We start from the raw sequence: 22,184 nt of genomic DNA, 5'->3' as shown, positions 1-22,184 counted from the left end.
GCACTCAGGATGCAGAGACCAAGGGGAAAGACAAAGCTTACGTTCTAATGGGAGTGGGTGGGCAGAAGACACAAGGACTCATATGTATATATGCAGAATACAGACAAAATGAATGAGAGGTCCTTGAGGGATGGTGCAGGCTAGCAGCTGAGCAGATCAGAAAAGGCTTCCCAGACTCAATGCATGAACTGAGTCTTGAAGGAAACCAGGATTCCACAAGCATTCTTTAGGTGTCTGTGTGCCTGGCACTGTGCTGAATGCTGGGGATATGAAGAAAGAGTGACACAGTCCCTTGTCTCAAAGAGCTCACAGCCTAATAAGGGGGACCACAGGACTGAAAACCAAGGAAGTCAGCAGCCCTCTTTCCCCTTGGACCTCTGATGACAAACTTCCTACAACTCTTGAATTCATTTGACAAATGTCTGGCTGTGTGTTGACGTCCCTCGGCTACCCCGTACGTTCCATAAGGGCAGTGGAAAGACAGTCTGATCCAAACCTCCTTCCCAGCTAGAGCCCAGCAAGGTGGTCTACACCCATTTATTGTTTGATTAATGAATTCTGGCTAGTTTCCACTGTCACTTATGGAGAGACCGGGGAAGGAAATCATTCAAACACAGGATCCCTCCATGATCAGCCTCTCCCCTAGCTGACTTTCCATGTCTATGGTTTCCCCTCTATTTGTACCAGTCGGCCGGTCCTCCTCTCCAGTCCCAGACATCCCTTCCATGGTTATGTGAGGTGGTCTCCTATGCTTGGAATACCCTCCCTCAGTCTCTACCTTTAGAACTCCCAGCTTCTTTCAAAGGACAGCACCGTTCAGCGGCTCCCTCTATAGGAGGCCTCTAATCAAATGCTTTGTATTTGTTTCTGCATGTTATACTCTGCCCCTGGTAGAATGTTAGCTCTTTGAGGGTAGGGACTATCTTCGTGGCCTTGAAGATACATGGAAGGGGCTTACTATGAGATAAATTCAATTTTAATCCATGGGAGGCAGTATGATTTAGTGGTTGGAGCTAGCCTCAGAGTTAAGACCTGGGTTCAGATCCTGCCTTAGACACATCCTGGCTGTGACTCTAGAGAACTCTGAAGACTATTAAATGTCAGAGAAGGTGCTGATTTGCACGGATAGGAGGGAATTCCTTGCAATCACAGGTCCAGTCAAAAACAGACACAACTTCTCTTCCCCTCGGCCTTGTGATATCTCTACTCTGTTGTGTCTATGAGAAAGGCTCATGTCCAGCATTTTTAGCTTTTTAGACAAATCTTAATATTCCCATTAATGTGAGGCCGAAGGGGGGAGGGAAAGAAATCCATTAGCACGAACACTGAAAAACGAGGCAGGGAGGTTCCCTGAAGCCATCTGGGATGGGCCAAGAATGGGCCACATGTAGCAGTCTCTCAATGAGGTCACCAGGGACCTTCTGCCAGCCACAGGCCTGGCGAGGGGGGGAGGCAGCCAATGCTCTGCAAACGTCAGGAGGCTGGGGTCCCCAGTTGCACCAACCGGCTATTCGGCATAAAGAGAAGCAACAGGGGAGGGTGGAAAAGGAGGCCGGAGTGGGGAGGTAGCAGGGTCACGGCCCTCAGACTGGAAGGGACCTCACAGGTCATGGTGCAGAACCCTCATTTTAGGGATGAGCAAACTAATGTGGAGAGAGGCCACATAACGCACCTGTCAGAAGACCCCATTTTGTGTCCTGGCCCTGACACGAGCTGTGTGACTGAGCGTGGCAGATCAGCCTCGGTCCCCTCACTCATGCTGAGGGTAAAGTGCTTGGCAAAGCACTAGAAAAAAAGGAGTTTTTACTGAGCAGGAACGTTTCTCCCGGACTTTCATCATTCCCTGTCCTTGGCACATGGAGAGGGTAAACAAGTACGCTCACAATGTGAAACCCGACAGCACAGGCGGAAGGGGGAGGAGGGCAGGAAAATGGCCAGGGCTGACATTCCATTAGAACAAGAAGATGGAATTCTCAGTGGGAAAGAGAAGTGGGGTGCGTTGTGAGTTCTAAAAAAGTCTAACGCCTCTTGCTTGGTAGCACAGGGAAAACAGATGAGACGATACTCCAAATATTAAAAATGTGGGTTTTTTTTTTAATATATAAGTACAAAATTTTATTTCTTTATACAACTTTAATGGGATTTGGACCAAACAACTAGGATTTGTTTAAAAAACCAAACCAAAGCAATGATATAAAAACTGTAAGTAGGTCTGAATCCAAAGATTTCCCTCTAATAGTACCAAATGCCACAAGGTACAGATTATTATACAAATGTGTACAAATTTTAAATACAAATACAGTAGGGTTCGGTTTTGAAAACAAAACAAAAACAAAGAATGGGCCCACGTCAGAAGTTCCTTACTCTATAAATGGCAAACTTAGAAGGAACCTCGTCTGGTTCTGGATCCAAGTCTCAGTGTTCCCTCCCTGTCCAAATGGAAGCTTTTACTGGTGTGCAACAAAGCTTTGGGTCAAGAGGCCAACCCTGCTGCTTCCCATCCCTCCCCTTTCCTCCCTGCTTTTCGGTTAAGCCACACAGCAGCTTTAAGTGGTGAGGTGGGACGCATATAGCCCCTGTGACTGTCCCAAAGCTGAGCTTCGTGATGGGGGAGGGGAGCCTGAGAGGCTCCCCAAGAAATTCCTCTGAACCTGTGGGGCTGAAGCCTAGGGAGAGGAGCCAGATCACAGAGGCCAGGCCTAACTCCAGCAGACCCCCTGCCCCCAAACCTCAACTGCTTTCTCTCCTACGAGAAAGTGAAATTATTCTGGTTGTGTGGAAACGAGGCTGTGAGGGCAGGGTCATACACACGCGAGGGTGCGTGCGCGCACGCACACACACACACACACACACACACACACACACACACACACACACACACGGCTTAGCTCTTCACCTTCGGCACAGCCCACACATTTTTCCATGAGGAGTCAGAATCCTGAAGGAATGATTCTTCTTTGTCAAGAAATGCCTCAAGCTACAGGTGTGTTAGGGTTTCCAGGGCAGCCTAGAGGGAGGATGGGGGAAGGGATGGGAAGAGGAACAAATCTAACACATCTGAATCTTCCACATGCTGCTGCTGGTGGAGGTTTTTTGTTATTAAATTATATATACAGAAATTTACAGGATAAATTAAAAACTAACAGATTTTAAAGAGTTAAATATACATGATTAAAACGCACACGCATACAGACATACACACACATGTACAAAACTACCTAAGACTCAAGTGCGTTCCTGCAGCTCCCTTGTGAGCGGAGGGCAGAATGCTCAGCACTCACACTAGGGGAGCCCAGGAGACAGGCCCACCAGGGAGAGCTGGGCTGAGCGAGCCGATGTCTTCTCCTGCTGTGAAGCACCCGAAGCAGTGGCCCTCAGGAGGCCTCGGTGGCACGACACGTCTGGATTCCAGCCCCGGAGCCGCCGGCCCTCTGCCACGGCAACCGAGTAAGTGCGGTTCAAGGAAGAGCTCTGGCACCAGTGCCCCGAGGGACGGCGTGCCGGCAGGGCTGGCCCGCCCCACCCAGCGCCCGGGGGCTGGGGCTCTCCTATGTGCTCGGCCTCCATCCAGCTAATGATGGGACCTTGCCTAAGCCTGTTCTTTGCCTCTGGATGGAGATGATTTGTCACCCCCCACCTGGGAGTGAAGTGGAGATGGTCACCTCGAGTTGAAAGGATTGATGTTTTCTCTCCCCTCTTCCCATCCCCTTCTTTCCTAGTACACTTCAGACTGCAGGATAGGTAAGGCAAACGGTCAATGACAGGTCTGGGGGACGACACTCGGCTTGGAACAAGACCACCATGTTTTATCTGTCCATAAAAGAGGTGCCTTCAGTGCCCAGAACACCCCCCCCGGCCCCCAAGGTTCTGTGATTTTAAGGCAGATTGATCTACCACCAAAGAAAAGGAAAGCAAAACAAAATTAAAAACCCAAACCCACATTTAAGCCAAGGCTCCCCTCGGCTGAGCCCTCACACTCCATAAAATTGTTAAAAGTAGGTAGTTACAATCCTATGTATATATGGTACATGTATTAAAAACATTAAAACCTACACCCAACAGCCAGCAAAGGGCGCTAGAAGAGTCCGTGTCCATGGGAGCCAGCAGGGGGCAGGGCGCATACGTGTCCCAGAATCCTTAGCAGTCAGAGTCCAGGCATGATGTAGGCGATGTTGTCCAGAGTGTTTGACTACAAAGGAAGAACACAACACTGACTGAGGGGGCCTTATGAAAGCTCTCTTGCAGGGGAACTGGGGGGCCCACTGAGGGACCCAGGGGAGGGGGTGAAGGGGTGAGCGAGGGGCTCAGGGGGAGGGATGAGAGATGAGGAGGAGTGAGCAAGGGGCCCAGGGGAGGGATCAGAGATGGGGAGGGGTGAGGGGCCTAGGGGAGGGGTGAATGGGTGACTGAGGGGCTCAGGGGTGAGGGGCTCAAGGGAGGGGTGAGTGAAGGGCCCAGGGGAGGGTTGAGTGAGGGACTCAGGGGAAGGATGAGAGATGAGGAGGGTTGAGCAAGGGGCCCAGGGGAGGGGTGAATGGGTGAGTGAGGGGCCCAGGGGAGAGGGTGAAGGGGTGAGTGAGGGGCTCAGGGGAGGGATTAGAGATGCAGAAGGGTCAGCGAGGGTCCCGGGGGGGGCGGTCAGCTAGGGGCTCAGGGAGGGATTAGATATGGGGAATCAGTGAGGGGCCCAGGGGAGGGGGTCAGTGAGGGGCCCAGGGATGGATCAGAGATGGAGAATCAGTAAGGGGCCCATGGGTTACAGAGCTGCTGGGATTTCCCTTTATCCCTGTTTGGGGCAGAAGGAGGCCTGGAAGAGGACAGGGACGAGAGGGAGGGCCAGAGTGGCCATATACCTCTGGGGCGGCTCGACTGTGTCTGTTCCTTTCTAAGCCTGTTTAAAGAACCCAGCTCTTACTGTTTCCCTGTAAGCGTGGCATCCTATTCCCTTAGGGGGACAGTTTAGAGAGCACGAGAGCAATCACGTGCACACACACACACACACACACACACACACACACACACACACGCACGCACGCGTACGCGTACACACACACACACACACGCACACACACACACACACACATGCGCACACACACGGTAGGGGCTCTCCCGGGCCTGGCACAGGATGCCCCACACAGGCACGACTCACCAGGACCTGCTTTGGGCAGCCATTCAGCTCTGGCAGTTGTGTGGTCAGGCAGGCCAGAGGGCCGAGAGCACAAATAATAGAATCGAGAAGAACGGAAAGACTTCCGGAAACGGCCACCATCCCCTGAAAAGAAGGGATCACAGACGTCAGTCATTTCGTCCGCGTTTGGCTGGTCTCCTCCTCAGGTGCTGCAGGCCCTGGGCCGTTCCAAGCACAGAAAGCGTTAATGCGTGGCGTGATTCTCGGACGGTCCGTTGTCGGCTGGGCCCCGTGGGTCCTCCCCGTATCCGGCCCCACGGTCACCAGGGCCGGGAATCAATGCCTCGCATTCCGAGGGTGGTGCAGTGGAGAGAGCACCGACACGAGCATGACAGCCTGGACGCCAGGCCTGGCGCTGCCCTTCATGAGCTATGTGACCCTGGGCAGGTCCTGGCTCTCTCCAAGCCCATTTCCTCACGTGTGAAATGCGAGTCATACTTACATCGTCTGTGGTATTGAAGGTGTTGGGAGGATACAACGCTGGGCAAAGCCCTTTGGGATGTGCCTGTTCGGTGAAGTACGGGCACTGGCTGGCCCCTGCTCCCTCCACCTCCCGCCTGGGTCAGGGTGACGAGGCACTGGCCCCATCACTAAGACACAGAGCTGCCGCATCTAGACTGGAGGAGCCAAGGAGCGCCGGGCCTGCTTCTGTCACTGGGGACCACCTGTCTGGCCTCTCTTGGTTTTAATTTCCTTATCTAGGAAACAGCAATAACTCTATGACCAAACACGCAGGGGTATTCTAAGTTTAACCCATGTGCCACTTACATGCCTGTTGGACACTCCACGGAAAGGACACTGTGGCCACAGAATGCCGCTATGTGAATGCCAATCATCCCTGCCCACGCTTCCGGGGAGTTAATGAGAATGATCTAGGTGGCACAGTGATTCCGAGTCAGGGAGGCCATGGTTTGAATCCTGCTCTAGCCCCTTGCTAGCTGTGTGACCCTGGACAAGTAATTTCACCTCTGCCTCAATTTCATCTGTGAAATGTGGATAATGATGGCACATAACTGCCAGGGTCGTTGTGAGGGTTAAAGGAGATAATGTTGGTCCAGCACTCTGTCAGCCTTCAAAGCACTCTGTAGGCTGGCCCTTCTCGTCACCCCCACCGTCTTCCTCCTTCTCTAGTGTTACCCTCACAGCCCACCCCACCTCCTCCATGCACCTTGCCTCATCGCCTGGTTCTAGGACAACGGCCCGGACTGGGTTCAAGCCCCGACAATGCCAGGTTCCTGCCTGTGACTTTCCCCACATCGTGGGGGGTGGGGTGGGTGGGTCACTGCTGGCTCTTTCTACTGAGGTCAGCTGCCGCTCAGGAGACAGATCTTTTCTTGGTATCAGGGCAGGCCTGTCCCCTTCCAGCCCATGCTCTGCCTGCTGTTTGCAGGGAGTGCTGGGCAAGTGCTGAGGGGCCAGAAATCAGTGTGTGCCCTGGACCCTGGGCCAGCTGCGGGTATGTGCCTCTGCCCGTATCTGGTAGTGGCATGCAACACTCCTAATAACCTGCAGCGAGCCTCTAGGAGGACCAAAGGAATAAAGATTTAGTGGTGTACCAGCCATCGGAGTGGAGGGCACCAAGGGACCTCTGAGATTGCAGAGACAGATGCCCAACCAGGGCAGGGACTGCCCCACTGGCTATACCGGACACCCTTTTAACTTCCCATTTCTTTCCTGGGGAAAACACTGGCCACCTCACGCTGGGGCAACCTCACCAGAATATGTAAAGGTCACTGGCATCGGACAGCCCACGGAAAATCCAGGAAACAGACACCCGACTTTCCTGGTACTGAGGATCAAAATTATCCAGCCCTCAAATCCTTCTGTCTTTCTAAAGCCCCAGGTCAACCACTGTATTCATCGGCTGGATAAAGTTCATAATGACTTCAACTGCCTCCCAGAAGTGGCTGCACCTTCTATAAGCTCAGGGGGATTTCCCAGCTGAAGAATGACAGTCACATTGAAAGAACTGATAAAAGTATTCAAGTCATCTAAAGAAACCCAGCAGAAGGCTCAAACACAGAGTCAGCCAAGGAGGGCGACCTAGTGAGAAGTTATAAGGAACAGTGAAGGGCCTTGCTCAGGATCGCATGAAGCAAACGTATAATTAGTTACATCACAAATCCCTCCAACAATCGGCTCTCCCAATTTAAGCCTTTTGAGAAGCACAGAATTTAGGAAATTAGGAATTAGGAAAATTCAGACTCTCCAGGTCAGACAAGAACATAGGCCTTTGGTAACCAAGTGGTCTGAGCCCCTAGGCTGTGAGCAATCACCCTAATGTTGGCATTTGCTTTGGCAAAGGCAGAAGAAAACTCACGGCAGCAAATCACGAGGATTTTAGAGCAAGTACCAGAAAAGCGCACCCAAGCGTCCTGGGCTTGACAAGCTTACCGAGTGGCCGCAGCCCCACGGTAGCCCCCAGGGATCACACCAGGGTCCTGACCCCCGGACTCCCAGTGTGGTCATCTTTCCCTTAGACCACGCTGCCCCTGCCTAAACATGGGGGTGCTTCTTCTGGGTGCTTTGGTTTAAAACGAGCCAGCCTAGTACAGACTCTGCTAGCCAGGAAGCAGAGGCTAATCACCCCCAAAGTCACCAGAACCGTCCTCCCACATCCTGAGCCCACGCTTATCGACCGCCCTCTCCGTGCCGGGCACCAGGACACAAAAGGAGGAAGAGCAGTTCTGCCTTCACCGAACTTACATTTCGGGAGAGAGTTAAGACAAGCATCTACATGAGTCTAACCGAAGACAGAATATGAGGGTCCTAAGAAAGTCACAAACAAAATGCTGTAATGCCCTGGAGGAGCAAAGCTTCCTGGTATGGGCCTTGCTATGGACAATGCCAGTAATGGGGGGAAGGAGGCAGTCCCTGAGAAAAGAAAAGTTCAGGGCAAGGCCATGGAGAGGAAGGCCTCCAACTCAGTGGCCAAAGACCGTGGGCAGGGAGAGGGTCTAATCAAAGCTGTGTTTTAAGAAGACAAATCTGGAGGCAGCCAGGTAGCACAGTGCACAGAGCTCTGGCCTTGGAGTCAGGAGGACCTGAGTTCAAATCCAGCCTCAGACACTTAACACTTACTAGCTGTGTGACCCTAGGCAAGTCACTTAACCCTGACTGCCTCAAAAAAAAAAAAAGGATGAATCTGGCAGGGAGGGTCATCATAGAGAATTATAATAGGTCATGGACACTGAGGAGGGGGATGTGGTCATCTGGAAGTCAAGGGTGACCTCTGAGGAAGCACTTTCTCAAGAGGTGAAGCAGAGGCCAGGCTGGAGGGAAGGGGATGCCCCAAGAGACCCTGGCTGAGGCCCGTCACCGTACTCACCTCTGTTTCTTGCAGGCGGTGACCGATGAGGCTCAGCGACTCTCCCAGGAGTTGAAGGTGTGCAGCTACGTCGATGGGATCTGTCTCGGGGACTTTGGCTGGGGAGGAAGATAACACTACCGTGCTGGAAGGGGACTTTTTATGAGGCGACAGCACTCCAGCAGGAGAAGCTAAGGGCAAAGGAGGAAAACAGGGAGATGAGACTGGGCTACCGAACTGGGCACCACAGACGGCGACAGGCTTCTTTGTTATACCTCTGAAAGTTCCCCCATCCCCCCGCCAAGGCCTTTCTGCACTTCACCTTCCACCCTAACCCGACCCTTCAGTGGAGGCTGCCATCGCTCCCACCTTTGACTCTCATGGCCCCCTCGGAGCCGGCGGCCGCCTTCCTCTTCACTGTGGTGGCCTCGGCCTTATTCTGTTTGTGCTGGAGGTACTGGGCCTTCTGCTTCCAGACCTGCGCAGGCAGCAAGGGTGGGGCAGTCACAGGCAGAGGGAACAAGAAGGAAGAGGCAAATTAAAGTTGGCCCCCTGGACTCAGCCAGGAGGCCCAGGGACCAGGCTACGCAGGGCTGACTACAGGAGGGAGGCCCTGGGCGGCAGGGATCTCGTGAGACGGATTGTCAAAACGAAAGCCTGACTTTCAGCTCATCTGGGGGCCATATTATAAGTAAGTTCATCTTTTATAGATTTCGCAATGAAGAGGAGTGACGGTGGGGCCAGGGCCCATGGCTGATCCACCCGGATGAACTGCGTCTTCCTCCCTAGGGAGTTTTGGAGACAGCAGCTTCAGCAGCAGGGAGCGGCTCCAGGGATCAGGCAGATTTAATCTCCAAATGCAGAATTAGTGTGTTCCTTGCTTTCACTGCTCCCCATGGCTAGAATCCCTCCCCCTTCTAAAATCTTAATTGTCCTTCAAAGTCTGACCCTAATTCCTCCACTGTCTTCTCCTCTGTGCTGTGGCCATGGCAGACGCTGCCGGTCTGTTTGTGGGAGAGGCCATGAGGAGGGGGTGGGGGCTGAGAGTAAGGGGACCTGGGGCCAGCTTCACTCTGACCCTGATGAGCAGGGTGGCCCTGGGCAAGTCGGGCACTTCCCTGGGCCTGGGTTTCTTGATCTGTAAAGTAGAAATAATGATAATAATAATTTATTATCTACCTCACAGTGTTGGTTGTTGAAGGGGAAATGTCTTATAAATCTGAAAGCATCCTAGAAATATGAGTTGTTATTACTACTGCAAGTTCCAGCAAGGCAGGGGCCTCCTTCAGTCCCCAGTACTTTGAACACAGTGGCCAGTAATAAATGGCTGCTGAATGAATGCTTGATGGAAAAATGAATTAATACTTGCTGTCTGATCACTAGACAGCTCTTGACTCTGGAGAGAGGGGGCCCTGGCTTAAACTTTCCACCCCTGACAAGTACGCCAGGGGCCTCCCTGGGACTGCCTTTCCTTGTCGAAGTTGCTCCCTCGTCTGCACAAATGGGTGATTCCCACCACTATGTGAGGGTCAGGCAGGGGCTTCACAGCCACCCAGCTCGATGCAGATCTCTGCTCAGGCCTCGGACCGCACACCGCCATCAGGGCTCTGTCAGACCATGCTCTCTGACCTCTAGATTCTCTCTCCCCAGAAGCTAAGCCTTTTAGGCTCAAAGACCCTTTAAAATAGGAAGTGCCAGACACCAAGGAGTGTGTGGCTGTGTTCCTGGGCCTGGATGAACTGCACTCCAGGATATAGAGAACCTGCAGGGGACTGTCTGGCTTCTGTCGGAGATGTCAGTTAAGAGTGTGGAGAACTGGAAGGAGGGAGAAGCCTTGAGGTGGATACTTTTTTTTTTTTAAAGGGAAAAGGATGGTGCCTTGAAACCAGAGGCTGTTGAGCTGGACTTCAGTTTCTGGCAGAATTCTAGACGGTCTACTCCAGGGGAAGGATTGTAAGCACTTAGCTCAGGTCTACAACAGGCTCTTGGCTAAGCCCTGGGAGGAGCCTGGCCCTTCCCATTTCCCATGTGCTCACCTAGAGCCCTCCTCAACACGAGAACCAGACCCTGCTTCAGTCCCCAGGGTTCCAGCACCCACCCATGACTACCGCTGGGGAGAGAGCCACCCACCTTCAGCAGCCACTCCCACTGCCTCCATGGTAGCCCTAGGGCCTTGCCCATTTAGCAAGAGAAGGAAGAAGTCACTAACAGCCGGTACAGTTTCAGGTCATGACACATTATTCTGATTTCCTTCCATTACAGGCTAGTTGCTAGACTAGTAGGTAGTCCAGTGCCACAGACACAGCGTTCCTGGAGGGCAGCTGGGTGCTAAACAAAATCGCTCCGTATATTCTTATGAACGAGACATGGGCTAGATAAGAGCACAGTTACTTGGATTTGGAGATTTGGAACTGATTTAATGATTAGAACTAAAGAGTTAATAGGCTGCTGAAGACCAGGAAAGTGGTGCCTGCTGTAGCACTGTAGGGATTCCCCTTGGCTCTGGGCTGGCTGCATTTTTATCAATGATTTTGACAGAGGGATGGATGGGATGCTCACCCAATATGAAGATGACATAAAATGGGATGGGATAACCAAAAGGTGGGATGCCAAGGTCTGGCTGGCTAACCTGAGCTAAGTCACAAGCTCTACAAGCTTCAATGTTCTCATCTGTCAAACAGGAACGATGTGTTTCCTTACGTCCCTCCTCGGATTGTTGTGGGAAACCAACTCAGAGCTGGATGACAGTGCCCATGAAAAAGAAACGGGGCCGCTGGTGGAGAGCAAGGCAGCCCACGTCCATAGCGCACGTGACCCAAATAACAACACAAGGGACTGTTTTCAGGAGGCTGCTCTGCGGTGGGCTGTGGTAGGGTCCAGAAGGAACCCCTGGTCAGGGTCTAGTGCCAGGCATCTGGGATAAGGTGGGGGCTGGAGAGCACAGCATAGGAGGATCTTCTGGGGGCAGATGAAGATGGAGAAAGGAGGCTGCGGGGGGTCAGGGGCTGCCCTGGCAGGAGGATCAGACATGCTCTGCGTGGCCCTAGGGGCAGAATGGGAAGCAGGGGATAGAGGCAGCAAAGAGGCAAACTGATGCTTGACGTATGGAGAAATGTCCTAACAACATCATGGCCCCAAAGGGTACTGGGCCCCCATCACTAGTGACCACTGCGGAGGTGATGCAGTGCGGCTTTCTGTCCAGGTAGGCTTGGCCTTGGGGTCTGCACGATACGGGACATTCCCCTCCTCAGACGCTCAGTTTCTTTATCTCTACTATGGGAATAACAATCTGCAGGCTGCTTCCCTTGTGGGGATACTGTAAGGAAAGCACTCTGCAGCCTAAATGCCATGGGGTCTTTGTGCCGTCCTGCCCCAGATGGGGGTTCCCTTCCAGTTCTGCTTTTGCCGTGCTGCTCGTCTGAGGCTCGGTCGAGTTGCTCCTTGGGTCACAGAAGGTGGGGTGAACCCAACTTGAGGGGAGGACCCAGGGAAGGGCAGACTGCAGAGGACAGCCTCGGCTGCTTCCTCACGCTAACCCTAAACGCGCTGCCTTTTCAGCCACTCTCAGTGCAGAGGGCGCGTGGCTACCCATCACAATCACTGTGCTCTCCAAGGAATCGAGGCTGTGGCTGCCCAAAGGAGCGGGCATGGCCAAGACATGGTCACTGACATGAACGCCCAGAACAAGAGGGGCTGAAGGAACACCAGTGGGCATAGCTCTGTCCAGGGTCAAAGGAAGGCCCCCACCGCCTTGGGCTCATCCTCGAGGGGGGATCGATGGAAGGATGTAGGTCAGAAGCAGGCAGGCTGAGAAGGTGCAGAGAGGCTGTGAGCTCCCCTGCTGGAGAGAGGACTGCCATCTCCGAGACCAAGGCCCAGTGCAGCTAACGGCCCCACACCTGCGGGTTTTAAGAAGGGGGTTCACTGCCACAGGGTTCTGGCCACAAGTCTGCCGAGGCATGGAAAGCTGTGAGCTTTCTTAGTAGTGGAAGACCCAGACCAAGTTACCAAAACTCTTTTGAGAGGCAGCATGGCAGTATATAGCACAGGGCACCGGACCTGGAGGTGGGAAGCCCTGGGTTCAAATCCAACCTCAGACTTACTGGCCGTGGGCCCTAGGCAAGTCATGTCATGCCCCAGCCATCCTTCTCTCCCTGTAAAATGAGGGGGCTGGATTCAAAGGCCTCCAACTCTAGGGGGCCACAAAATGACTTGGCTCTGGTAGGCAGAGAGTCGCCCCTCTAGTGGGTCAGCAGGGCTTGATGGCCACGCTGAGGGATGGCGAGTTCCAGCCGGCTCGCACTTGGCCTCTGTGCCCGCCACCACCACCACCCTGCATCCGCGAGCCGAGGCCAGAAGGGGCTCACAGCCCCCTGCGGAGGCCAGAGTTTTTAGGAGTATTCCAACCACATCGAGCTGCTAAACGATCACTCAGATACTTACCAGTTTGTCTTTTTCTGGCAGCTGTTTCCATACTTCAGCCAATTTCTTGCTCAGTTCCCCAAAATCTGGCAAAAAAGAAAAAAAAACCTATTCAATATGGGTAAACAACTCCATTAAAAAAGGAAAAAAAAAACCACGTGACCAGAGTATGTATAAGCAGCCTCGAATTCCTACTTATCTGTCTCTGGTTGAAATGCACGGGCCACCAGCCCAGCTCAGAGAGAATCTCGCACCACATCCCTGAGGAGCCTGGCTCCCAAAAGTTCTCTCTCTTCACCACATCAAACAAACCTGCAATAACAGGACTTTTCAACCGATGCTTTCACACAAACAAAGAAGGAATCTCTTAGGCCGCTCTCTATGGGCAAGGGCCTGAGAGAACAGAACCAAAGAAGTTTCTCTCCACCCTCCTGTCTCAAAACCAGTCACCCCCTAACCACCTCTCAGTTTGCACAGCTTTCCCATCAGCATCTCACATGATCCTCACAATCACCTGTGAGGTACGGACACAGGCAGGCAGCTTTCAGAGGAGGGAGCTGAAGGTCAGAGAGCTTTGGTGGGCTCCCCCGAGCTCACCAAGGCCAGTGGTGGAGCCAGGGCTAGAACCCAGGGCTCCTGACATCTCCTGGAGGGCTTTTAGCACTATGCCAGCTGCTCAGAAGGGACAGGGAAAATGACCATCTATGGCAGTAGCTTACACTTTGACCCTGACAGCCAAACCATGGGGACACAGGCAAGCGTGAGGATGTGACACCAGTCACGTAACAAGCAGTTCCAGATCATGTCCTCCTAAGTATGCAAAGTCTGCAGCAGCCTCTTAGAGAGCAAAGACCAACACCTATGCACACTCCCACATGAACATCGATATCCTTGGGGCACTTCTATGCTGGACTATCCTCTACTTGTATAAAGTAGGAATCTGACATTTCACATGCTAATCTGACCTACTTAAGTAACGTGAGAACCGAAGAAGGAAACCGATTTGGTGTCCTTCCCATCGGTCCAACCTTTGGCGTCCCTTTGGCGTCCCTACGGGGTGTGAGGAGGTAGCCTGCGCCAGGGAGACTCGTTGAGAGGTCCGCGGTCAAAGGGGAGGCGTGTCCTTACCTATTCCTGGGTGCTCTGCCACGATGGTGACCCGGTACTCCTTACAGAACACCTGGTAGGCAGACATGTTCTTCTTCTTTGGCTAGCCCCAGAGAGAAAAGAGAACAGGACGAGACATAATTAGGACGCAGATTTAGAAACCTGGGACCCAAGGGGACAACGGAGAAAGGATTTTTGTGCTGTTCCATCAAGGGAAAGGATTCTAAAGGAGGGCTTTCACTGACTGCCCAGAAGTCAATGTTACATAATAGGTCGTAATCTCCTTGAAGTTATGGATCATGTATCATTTGCACCCTACCTCCCCCCACAATGCCTAGTCCGATACTTGGCCACACAGGACATGATAAATGTTTGCTGAGCGAATGAAGGAGTCCCTTCAGACTGTAAGCTCCTGGAGGGCAGGGACTGACTTGTATCCCAGGTGTTCGGCGCAGTGCCTAGCTAACACGTAGTTAGTTGGTGCTTAATGAGTGCTTGCTAACTAAAACGAGGTACGTTTAGGGCTGAAAACACAAAACCGGCTAACTTTTCTCAAAAGCACAGTCACTCCATGCTCTTTGCACCTCAGAGATGGATCAGTTAAAGGCACCAGTTTCATGATGTCATCAAAGGAGAGGGGGTCAGATTATTTCACCTAGGACAGGCCTTCGTCTCTGACATTCTACACCCTGAAACATACAGCGGGTCCCCCCCAGCCCAGACTGAATTGTGTAGCTACATTAGGAAGCTAAATGATGATTTAGTTGTACTGGTGAAGTAAAAGCGAACCACATCCTATCCCACAAGCCTGGCACTGGGCACGGGACAAGCTCCACCACCAAAATCTGAAGGAACTGCAACTGCTTCATTTAAACAGAATGATAAGATTCTGCATTCTGGGTCTTTTTAGTTGTTAACAAATGCTACTTTAACTAAACAATCACTACAACAGCCAGCATTTACATAGCACTTTAAAGTTTGCAAAGTGTTTTATAAACATTTTCTCACTGGATCTTCACAACAACCATGGGAGGTAGCTGCTATCTCCATTTGACTTAACAGGAAACTGAGGCAGATATGGGGTAAGTGACTTGCCCAGGGTCATATAATTAGTAAGTGCATAAGTCGGATTTGAACTCAGATAAATTGAATATATTTTCCTCTATGGAAACAATGCTAAACTTCGAATACTGAATTTGGTATTTGCCTTCTTGAGTTAGGGGGAAGAAAACCCCAAACACATATGATTGCATTCCTGCTTTTTCAATTTTCACTCAAATTATCTGACTTCTCACTTTTGAAAGAATCACAGCTAGTCCAACCATCTCATTTTATGTATCAGGAAACTGAAGCCCAGAAGGCGAAGGGCCGTCCTCCAGGCAGTAGAGAGGTGATGCCAGTCTGAAGGCAGGGCTCTCTCGAGGTTCAGGAGACCATCCTACGTGATCAATCATTACTTCAATCTCACCTTCGTCCTTCCTACTCCAGAATGATCCTGACTCCCATTCCAATATTCTTTCCACCACACCCCAAAGAAAGAAAACACTCTTTTCTCCACTGATAGAAAAAGCTTCGAATGTTAGAAAAAAGATTGTCATTTCACTAGTCTCTGGTGATTTGAGCTACTTGAGGAACTTCTATCAGTTAAGTGGTTTAGCTTTCAGTAAAAATTAGTAAAAGCTGGGCAGCTAGGTGGCGCAGTGGATAGAGCACTGGCCCTGGAGTCAGGAGGACCTGAGTTCAAATCCGGCCTCAGACACATGATGCTTACTAGCTGCGTGACTCTGGGCAAGGTACTTAACCCCAACTGCCTCACATTAAAAAAAAAAATAGTAAATGGGTGTTGTCTCACCACAAAATGACGGACTGATTTAAAAAAAAAAAAAACAACCCAAACCACCAGCATATCTCCATCTGATTGAATGCTGCCTTTCAGAGCAGTCCGCTGGCAAGACCATGAATGTACCCATTCCCATGATGGTACTATTGATCATAAGGTGATGGAACTGTACGGGAACTGCCCTCCCTATGGGAACTGCCTTCAGAGAATGAGAATGTCAAGATGTACACAGATGCCCACTATTCTACCGACTCTAACAAAAGGTCATTTCCCAGGCTGATCATCTCCTTCGTACACCAGATTTGGCACTGATGACCCTCGTTCTTTTCCCAAAATCCACCTCCTTTGTCAGATTTGATCTTGTTTTTACGAGTACTTTTTGTTTCTAGATCACATTCTTTTTAGAAAAGATCCCTTCTTCTTCCCCATCCTAGGAACTATCCCTTGTAACAAAGTCAATCTATTTTCAGAAGATGAAAATTCAAAAGAAATGATCTACCACAGCACATGAAAGACTGGTACAGATTCGATTACAAAGAAATAAAAAGCAACTTGAGTAGCTGGAGGAACAGTCGCTGTTTCTGGCTTGGCCATGCCAATGGAATAGAAATGTAAAGTGATAATATAACCAAAGTTAGTTTGAACATTTAATTTTACACCAATAAAATTCTCAAAGGTTCACAGAACCTGTTAAAATAATAAAATTTATTTGGAAAAAGTAAAAGATATAGAACATCAAGGGAAATGCTGAAAAGAGGTAGGGATAAAGAAAGAACAGCATTTCCAGACCTCAAACAATCATGAAGCAGCAGTCAGCAAAACCATCTGGTCTGGGTTAAAAAGCAGAGGTGGATCAACAGATGAGACGAGGGGGAATCAGAAACAACGGAGCTGCCTGGCGCTTGACGGAGCAGAGACTGCACGTTACTTAGGCAACACCTCCCTCTGATAGTGAGAGAGGCGCAGCCTGGCAGCAATGAGGCTTAGACCAGCACCTTCCACCACACTCCCCAAGACATTCCAAATGGAAACGTAACCCTGATGTTGGAGACCAGACCATAAGAAAGATGAGAAGAGAAACAGACCACAGCCTTTTCACAGATCTGGGCAGGAGATGGATTCTTAACAAACTAAGGGATGGAGGCAGTTACACAGACAACATTAAAGCACCTAGGCTAAGAAGGGAAGTGGGCGAATGGGGAAAAAATTTTGTATCAAATCTCTCTGATAAGGGTTTGGAATGCAAGACATATAAACAATGAACAAAGACAGATACACACACAAACATATGCATTATACATGTGCACATTTGCAGATACATACATATGTATATTTGTTCATGTTGCTGATAATGCTTTTTCAGTGGTTATGTTTCAACCCTGGTACCAAGAATTAAGAATAAGGGCAAGAACAAAAACCTATCATATCTCTAGGAAAAGGCTACTGAAAACTGTCTGAGACACTATGTGCTGTAAACAGAAATCTTAATCCCTACTCCATTACTCTCTGAGCTTTTACCTAAATTAAAACTTAAGTCTAAAAATTACCAATAATATTTTAACATAAAAATTAATCTAAATAAAATCCAATTTTGTGTGTATATATATATATATGTATATATATATATATATATGTATATATATATATATATATATACATATATATATGTATATATATACATATATATATATATGTATATATATACATATATATAAATAAAAATAAAAACCCTCTTAATTTTGTATCTCCTGGCTAGAATGCCTGAACCTAATTCTCATGTGGCAAGAAGCCACTTTTTCTAAGGAGACTCCTTCCACTTTTTCTTCTGGAAGTATAATCCAGAATGGGACACACTGTTGCCAAGGATCACCTTCAAAACATCTCTTGAATACAAAGTGGAATTATCCTCAACATCACGGCTGGAAGGAGAAGTTGGGAGGGGCACAATTTGTGTGAAACTCAAAGCACCTTGGCAGAGAAGGAAGAGTGAGAAAAGACTGAAAAAGAAGAAAAACACTGGAGACCAGGGAAAGCAAAGTAGCTCGTTAAATAATGAACTTGTTATCACTGGCAGCAAATCTGGCCCAGGTCCAGGGGATTGTCAGACGCATAGCCCTGACAAAGAGGTCCCTTTGGTCTCCCTTTCTGGTGATACACTCACCCAGCACCTGTAATGTCTCTAGTGACTGACCCCAGATGGCAAATCCCGAGTCCCGGTTTGTGGAGGCAGTCCCAAAGATGTGGGTGGACCAACAAGCTAGAACTATTGAAGTTTCTTGTTTCATGTCTGTGATACAGTGGAGAACGCAGGCTTTGGAGTCAGAGAACCTGGGTTCAAATCCTGCCTCTCTCCCTACTTTAACCTCCTTGTGGCCCAGTCTGGCCACCTGTAAAAGGGGTTGGCTAAGATGGCCTCTGCAGTCCCTCCCAGCCCTAGATCTATGACCCTATGCGGCCTTCTAGGCAGGTGGTAACGTGACAACAGTGAACATCTGGATCCCTCCTTAAGGAGGGCCAAGGTCTGGGTAGCCAAGGGCGAATTGTTATCAACAACAAAATGGCCAACAGTTTAAACTCCTCTGGAAGGAAATCATTTCCCAACGTGACACCCTCCTCTGTCTTTACACTCTCTCCTCTCCTGCCTCCTTTCTTCCTTCCACTGTCTTCTGCGGATGCGAGTCCCACTCGCCTGGACCTGATCCCCTTCTTGCTTGCCCAGGGCCCTCGCTGGGACCATCCTTGCTAGGAGCGTCCTCATGAGGAGCATCCTCGCTAGAAGCACCCTCACTAGTATTCTTGCTAGGAGCGTCCTCATGAGGAGCATCCTCGCTAGGAGCACCCTCACTAGTATTCTTGCTAGGAGCGTCCTCATGAGGAGCATCCTCGCTAGGAGCACTGTTGACTGTGCCGCCACCAGGCAGTGCCTGACTCCCATGCTCCGAGTTCTGCTGTCTCTGGTTGAGGTTTTCCTTCCTCCCCGAGCCTCAATAATCATTTCTGAGTGCCTGTCTCCAGCAGCCCCATTCCCCTTGGGCTGCTCAGAGGGCGCCTCCTGAAGGGTTCACGGCCTCGGGGACATCTTCTGGCTCTTCTTGCCCTCTCATCTCCCACATCTACACAGCCTCAGTCACAGGTCTTGCTTCTGTCTGCCCCAGTTCAGCCCTCGTGTTTCCTGGACAGCGTCGTCCCGGCTGCCTCCATGACACACAAGACAAAGCTGTCAAGTTGATCTTCTTTGTCCACAGATGTGATCAGGTCCCCCTCTGGCTCCAAACCCTTCAACAGCACCTTATGATAACCTGGAACGTCGGGCCTTGTAGCGCTCCTAGCACTGCCTCACGTTTCCACAGCCTTATTTCGTGAGGCGTAAGGGTGCCAGGTATATGAATGTGCGTGTGCCATGATTTCCTGCCCACGCCCCTCCTGATGTCATCCCACATAGTTTTGGCCCCTCTAAGCCAGCAGGAAGCTCTGCCGTCCTTGACGATGACTCCTCCTCACGGACAGGACCCTGGGCTCACGAGGTGAGCTGTCTTGCTTGTGGGGGCGCAGCGAGTTCTTGGCAGAGACAGACGGCGTCTCCTTCCGTGCAGCGTTCTCTCCCCCTCCCCCCCTCGGACATCCCAGGTGTGGCTACAGACAGACTTCTCTCCCAGAGCGACCAGTCACTCGGTTCTGTGTCCCCCTGGCAGACAAGAAGCTCCCTGAGGGTAAAGGCCACGTCCTGTTTATCTCTGTACCTCCCCCAGCACGTAGCACAATGCCCTGTATACAGCAGGACCTTCATGTGTGTTTACAGAATCAGGCTGAACTGATCAGAGCACAGAGCTCCCTTCCTCCGAATACGCTGATAAATAAATTACTTCGAAGGGCAGCTATTTGACAGCAGGTATTTAATGAATGTTTGTGGAATTAAAAAAAAAAAACACCAAACCCCACAAAAACCAAACAGAGCAAACGTGGTCCTTTTCAAGTATTCACAATGCTTCCGGGACATGCAATGCTTTACCTGACAGTAAGGAATACGGCAGCAGCCACTGAACTTTAGAAACCACTTCTCAACAGGTATCCTGAAACTCCGAAGTCCCCATCACCTGGGGCAGTACTGTATTTAGGGAGGACCAGCCTGTGGGGAAAAGGCAGCTAGGACCCATTTCTATCTCTGTCATGGATATACCGTACTGCCTCATGCCTCAGTTTCACCAGTGAATGGATAATATAATGCTTTCTCAAGTCTAGTGACCCCTAGACTTTGAATGCCAAACTGACACCTGCCTAAAAGAATGTTTTATGGAGAACCCACAGAGAGCAAGTGTTCACATGGTAGTCAGAGGAAGCGATACGAGGACACTCTCGAGGTCTCTCTTAAGAACTCTGGAATTAACCGTGTGACGTGGCAGACACTGGCACAGGACCGCCCAGCATGGCGGGCCCTCATCAGAGAGCGTGCTGTGCTCTACGAGGAAAGCAGAGCTGAAGTAGCTCAAAAGAAACGTGAGATGTGCGAATGTGGAGGACCCAGCCAAACGTTCACACGGACTCTGTGTGCCCGACCTGTGGTAGAGCGCTCTGGGCTCGTGTCGGTTTGATCAGCCGCAGTCAGACGCACTGTACCTTGACTCCAGCATAGCGATGCCATTGTGGTCCTCTTTGAGAACGAAGGACAATCACCTACCAGTTACCTCCAGACACAGAGAGCGCTGACATTGTGGCCAAAGTGTTTTAAAGTCGCATATGTAATTCTGAGAGGTGAATGTTAAGCTGCTGTCTAGAGCTTACGGCTGTTAATGATTGATTAAAACGATTTTACCATGTTCTTTAAGTGAGGACATCCTGCTCCATTTCCTATCAAAGACAAACAAATTAACTCCCCAAACTTTTATCTTCTACTGATGACTACCTGGGAAATAATCGTGAGCTGTTTTTGGACAATTTTTCTGCTCTCCACAATGTTTCCTGCTGTGCTATTTATTCATAGGAGGTCTGGTTCAGCCCAGCCTAAGGGCTGCAGCTGGCATATACTGGCCAAATATACTTTCCACAAGGAACTTCATCATTCTACCTTTTAACTCTGGACGGTTATCTGCCTACACACTTTGCTTCCTCTCCCCTTAATGAACCTGGTTCTTCCCTCTCAGACTCACTCTGCTCCAAAAACTACAGCCCCTTTTTACCCTCTCCCCAGCCCCTTCATCTCTGTCTCTGGCCTTCTACCAACCTTGTCCTACGCCCTTTCCCGTATCCATTCTCTCCCGAAATCTCCTGTTTCCTTCCACTGCGCCCTGTGGAATATCTCCTTCATGGAGTGGTAGGGGGCATCCTTCTGAGCCCTATTTTTTCACCTATACCTTCTCCTCCATACCTATCCTCCTTGCCCTAACCAAAACCTGACTCTTTCCCATAACATTCTCACTGTCTCCTTATTCCCTATGCTCCTTTCAGGACATGCAACTGTTACTCTTTCTCTGTCTGCCAACAGTGAGTATCAGCTTCTCCGGATCACTTTGGGTGGGTCCTTTTCACCTACTTCTGACACCCTAAAGAAGTCAAGCACTTGGCTCACCTTCTTCTTCCCCTCCACTATAACGTCTTTCACCACACTTCATGCCCCGAGGTAAAGAGCCTCCTATTCCAAGGGGACGGCCCTCACTGAATCCAATAACCTCCACCTCCACTGCAGCTGGCCCAGGAGGCTGTGCTTTGGATTTCATCACTGAGTTTCTCCACCTCTGTGAACTCCAGAGGAGTATGGCTCATCACAGCCCATAGTCTGTTTGCCTTCTGACTTTGTTTCCCTGACAAGCATACAAGCTCTCAAAATGCTGTGCCTCTCCCAATACAGACCTTGGTGCCACATTGCAGGAGGAATGGTGAGTGACAAGAAGTAGGTTATCAAGAGGAGAGTGACCGGGATGGTGAGGAGAGGACAATCCATGCTTTATGATACTGGCTGAAAGAGCTGGGGATGCTTGGTCTAGAAAAGATGATTTCACGGGGACATGGTAGCTATGTTCAGGATTGGCTATTCTGCCTGGCACCACAAAAGCTGGGGAAGGAGCCCTGAGATTAGAGTCAGAAAGACAGTTCAAGTTCCATAATCTATTTGAGGCTAACCTGACTCCCTCCTCTGTGAAAAGGGAATAAGACCTGTGCCCAGCTCACCGAAGAGTGCTGCTGGAAAACCTCTAGACACTCGACAGATGAAGATGGGACTGGAATTACCAACTCAGCTCAGTATGAAGAAAACTTCCTAACATGGGGAGATGCTGTAAGAAGAAGCGAGCTGCCATGGGAGGTCCTAACATTCCTAACACTCTTCA

General features: G+C 50.3%; 1 protein-coding gene across 2 annotated transcripts in view; it reads right to left on the bottom strand.

Moving 5' to 3' along the window:
* Positions 1 to 2,073: 2,073 nt before the first annotated feature.
* Positions 2,074 to 22,184, bottom strand: part of HMGXB4 (HMG-box containing 4) — a 33,056-nt gene continuing 12,945 nt past the window's right edge. Inside the window, exons 6-12 of one of the 2 annotated variants that reach the window (XR_002323665.2) lie at positions 14,046 to 14,127; positions 12,939 to 13,003; positions 8,865 to 8,973; positions 8,517 to 8,686; positions 5,150 to 5,272; positions 4,054 to 4,189; positions 2,074 to 3,810 (exon numbers count right to left, since the gene is read on the bottom strand). Coding sequence is in view for 1 of the 2 variants with exons in the window: in XM_020982460.2 (XP_020838119.1) it covers positions 4,145 to 4,189; positions 5,150 to 5,272; positions 8,517 to 8,686; positions 8,865 to 8,973; positions 12,939 to 13,003; positions 14,046 to 14,127 (594 nt within the window). In the remaining variant the exon portion in view is untranslated. Of the gene's footprint in view, positions 4,190 to 5,149; positions 5,273 to 8,516; positions 8,687 to 8,864; positions 8,974 to 12,938; positions 13,004 to 14,045; positions 14,128 to 22,184 lie in introns of both variants that reach the window. The other variant, XM_020982460.2, reaches the window with a different exon arrangement.

This window comes from Phascolarctos cinereus, unplaced genomic scaffold (assembly GCF_003287225.1).
Source record: "Phascolarctos cinereus isolate Bilbo 61053 unplaced genomic scaffold, phaCin_HiC Scaffold_1;HRSCAF=81, whole genome shotgun sequence".
NCBI lineage: Eukaryota > Metazoa > Chordata > Mammalia > Diprotodontia > Phascolarctidae > Phascolarctos > Phascolarctos cinereus.
The sequence above is the reverse complement of the archived record's forward strand: the minus strand, read 5'-3'. Positions and strand labels throughout refer to the sequence as shown.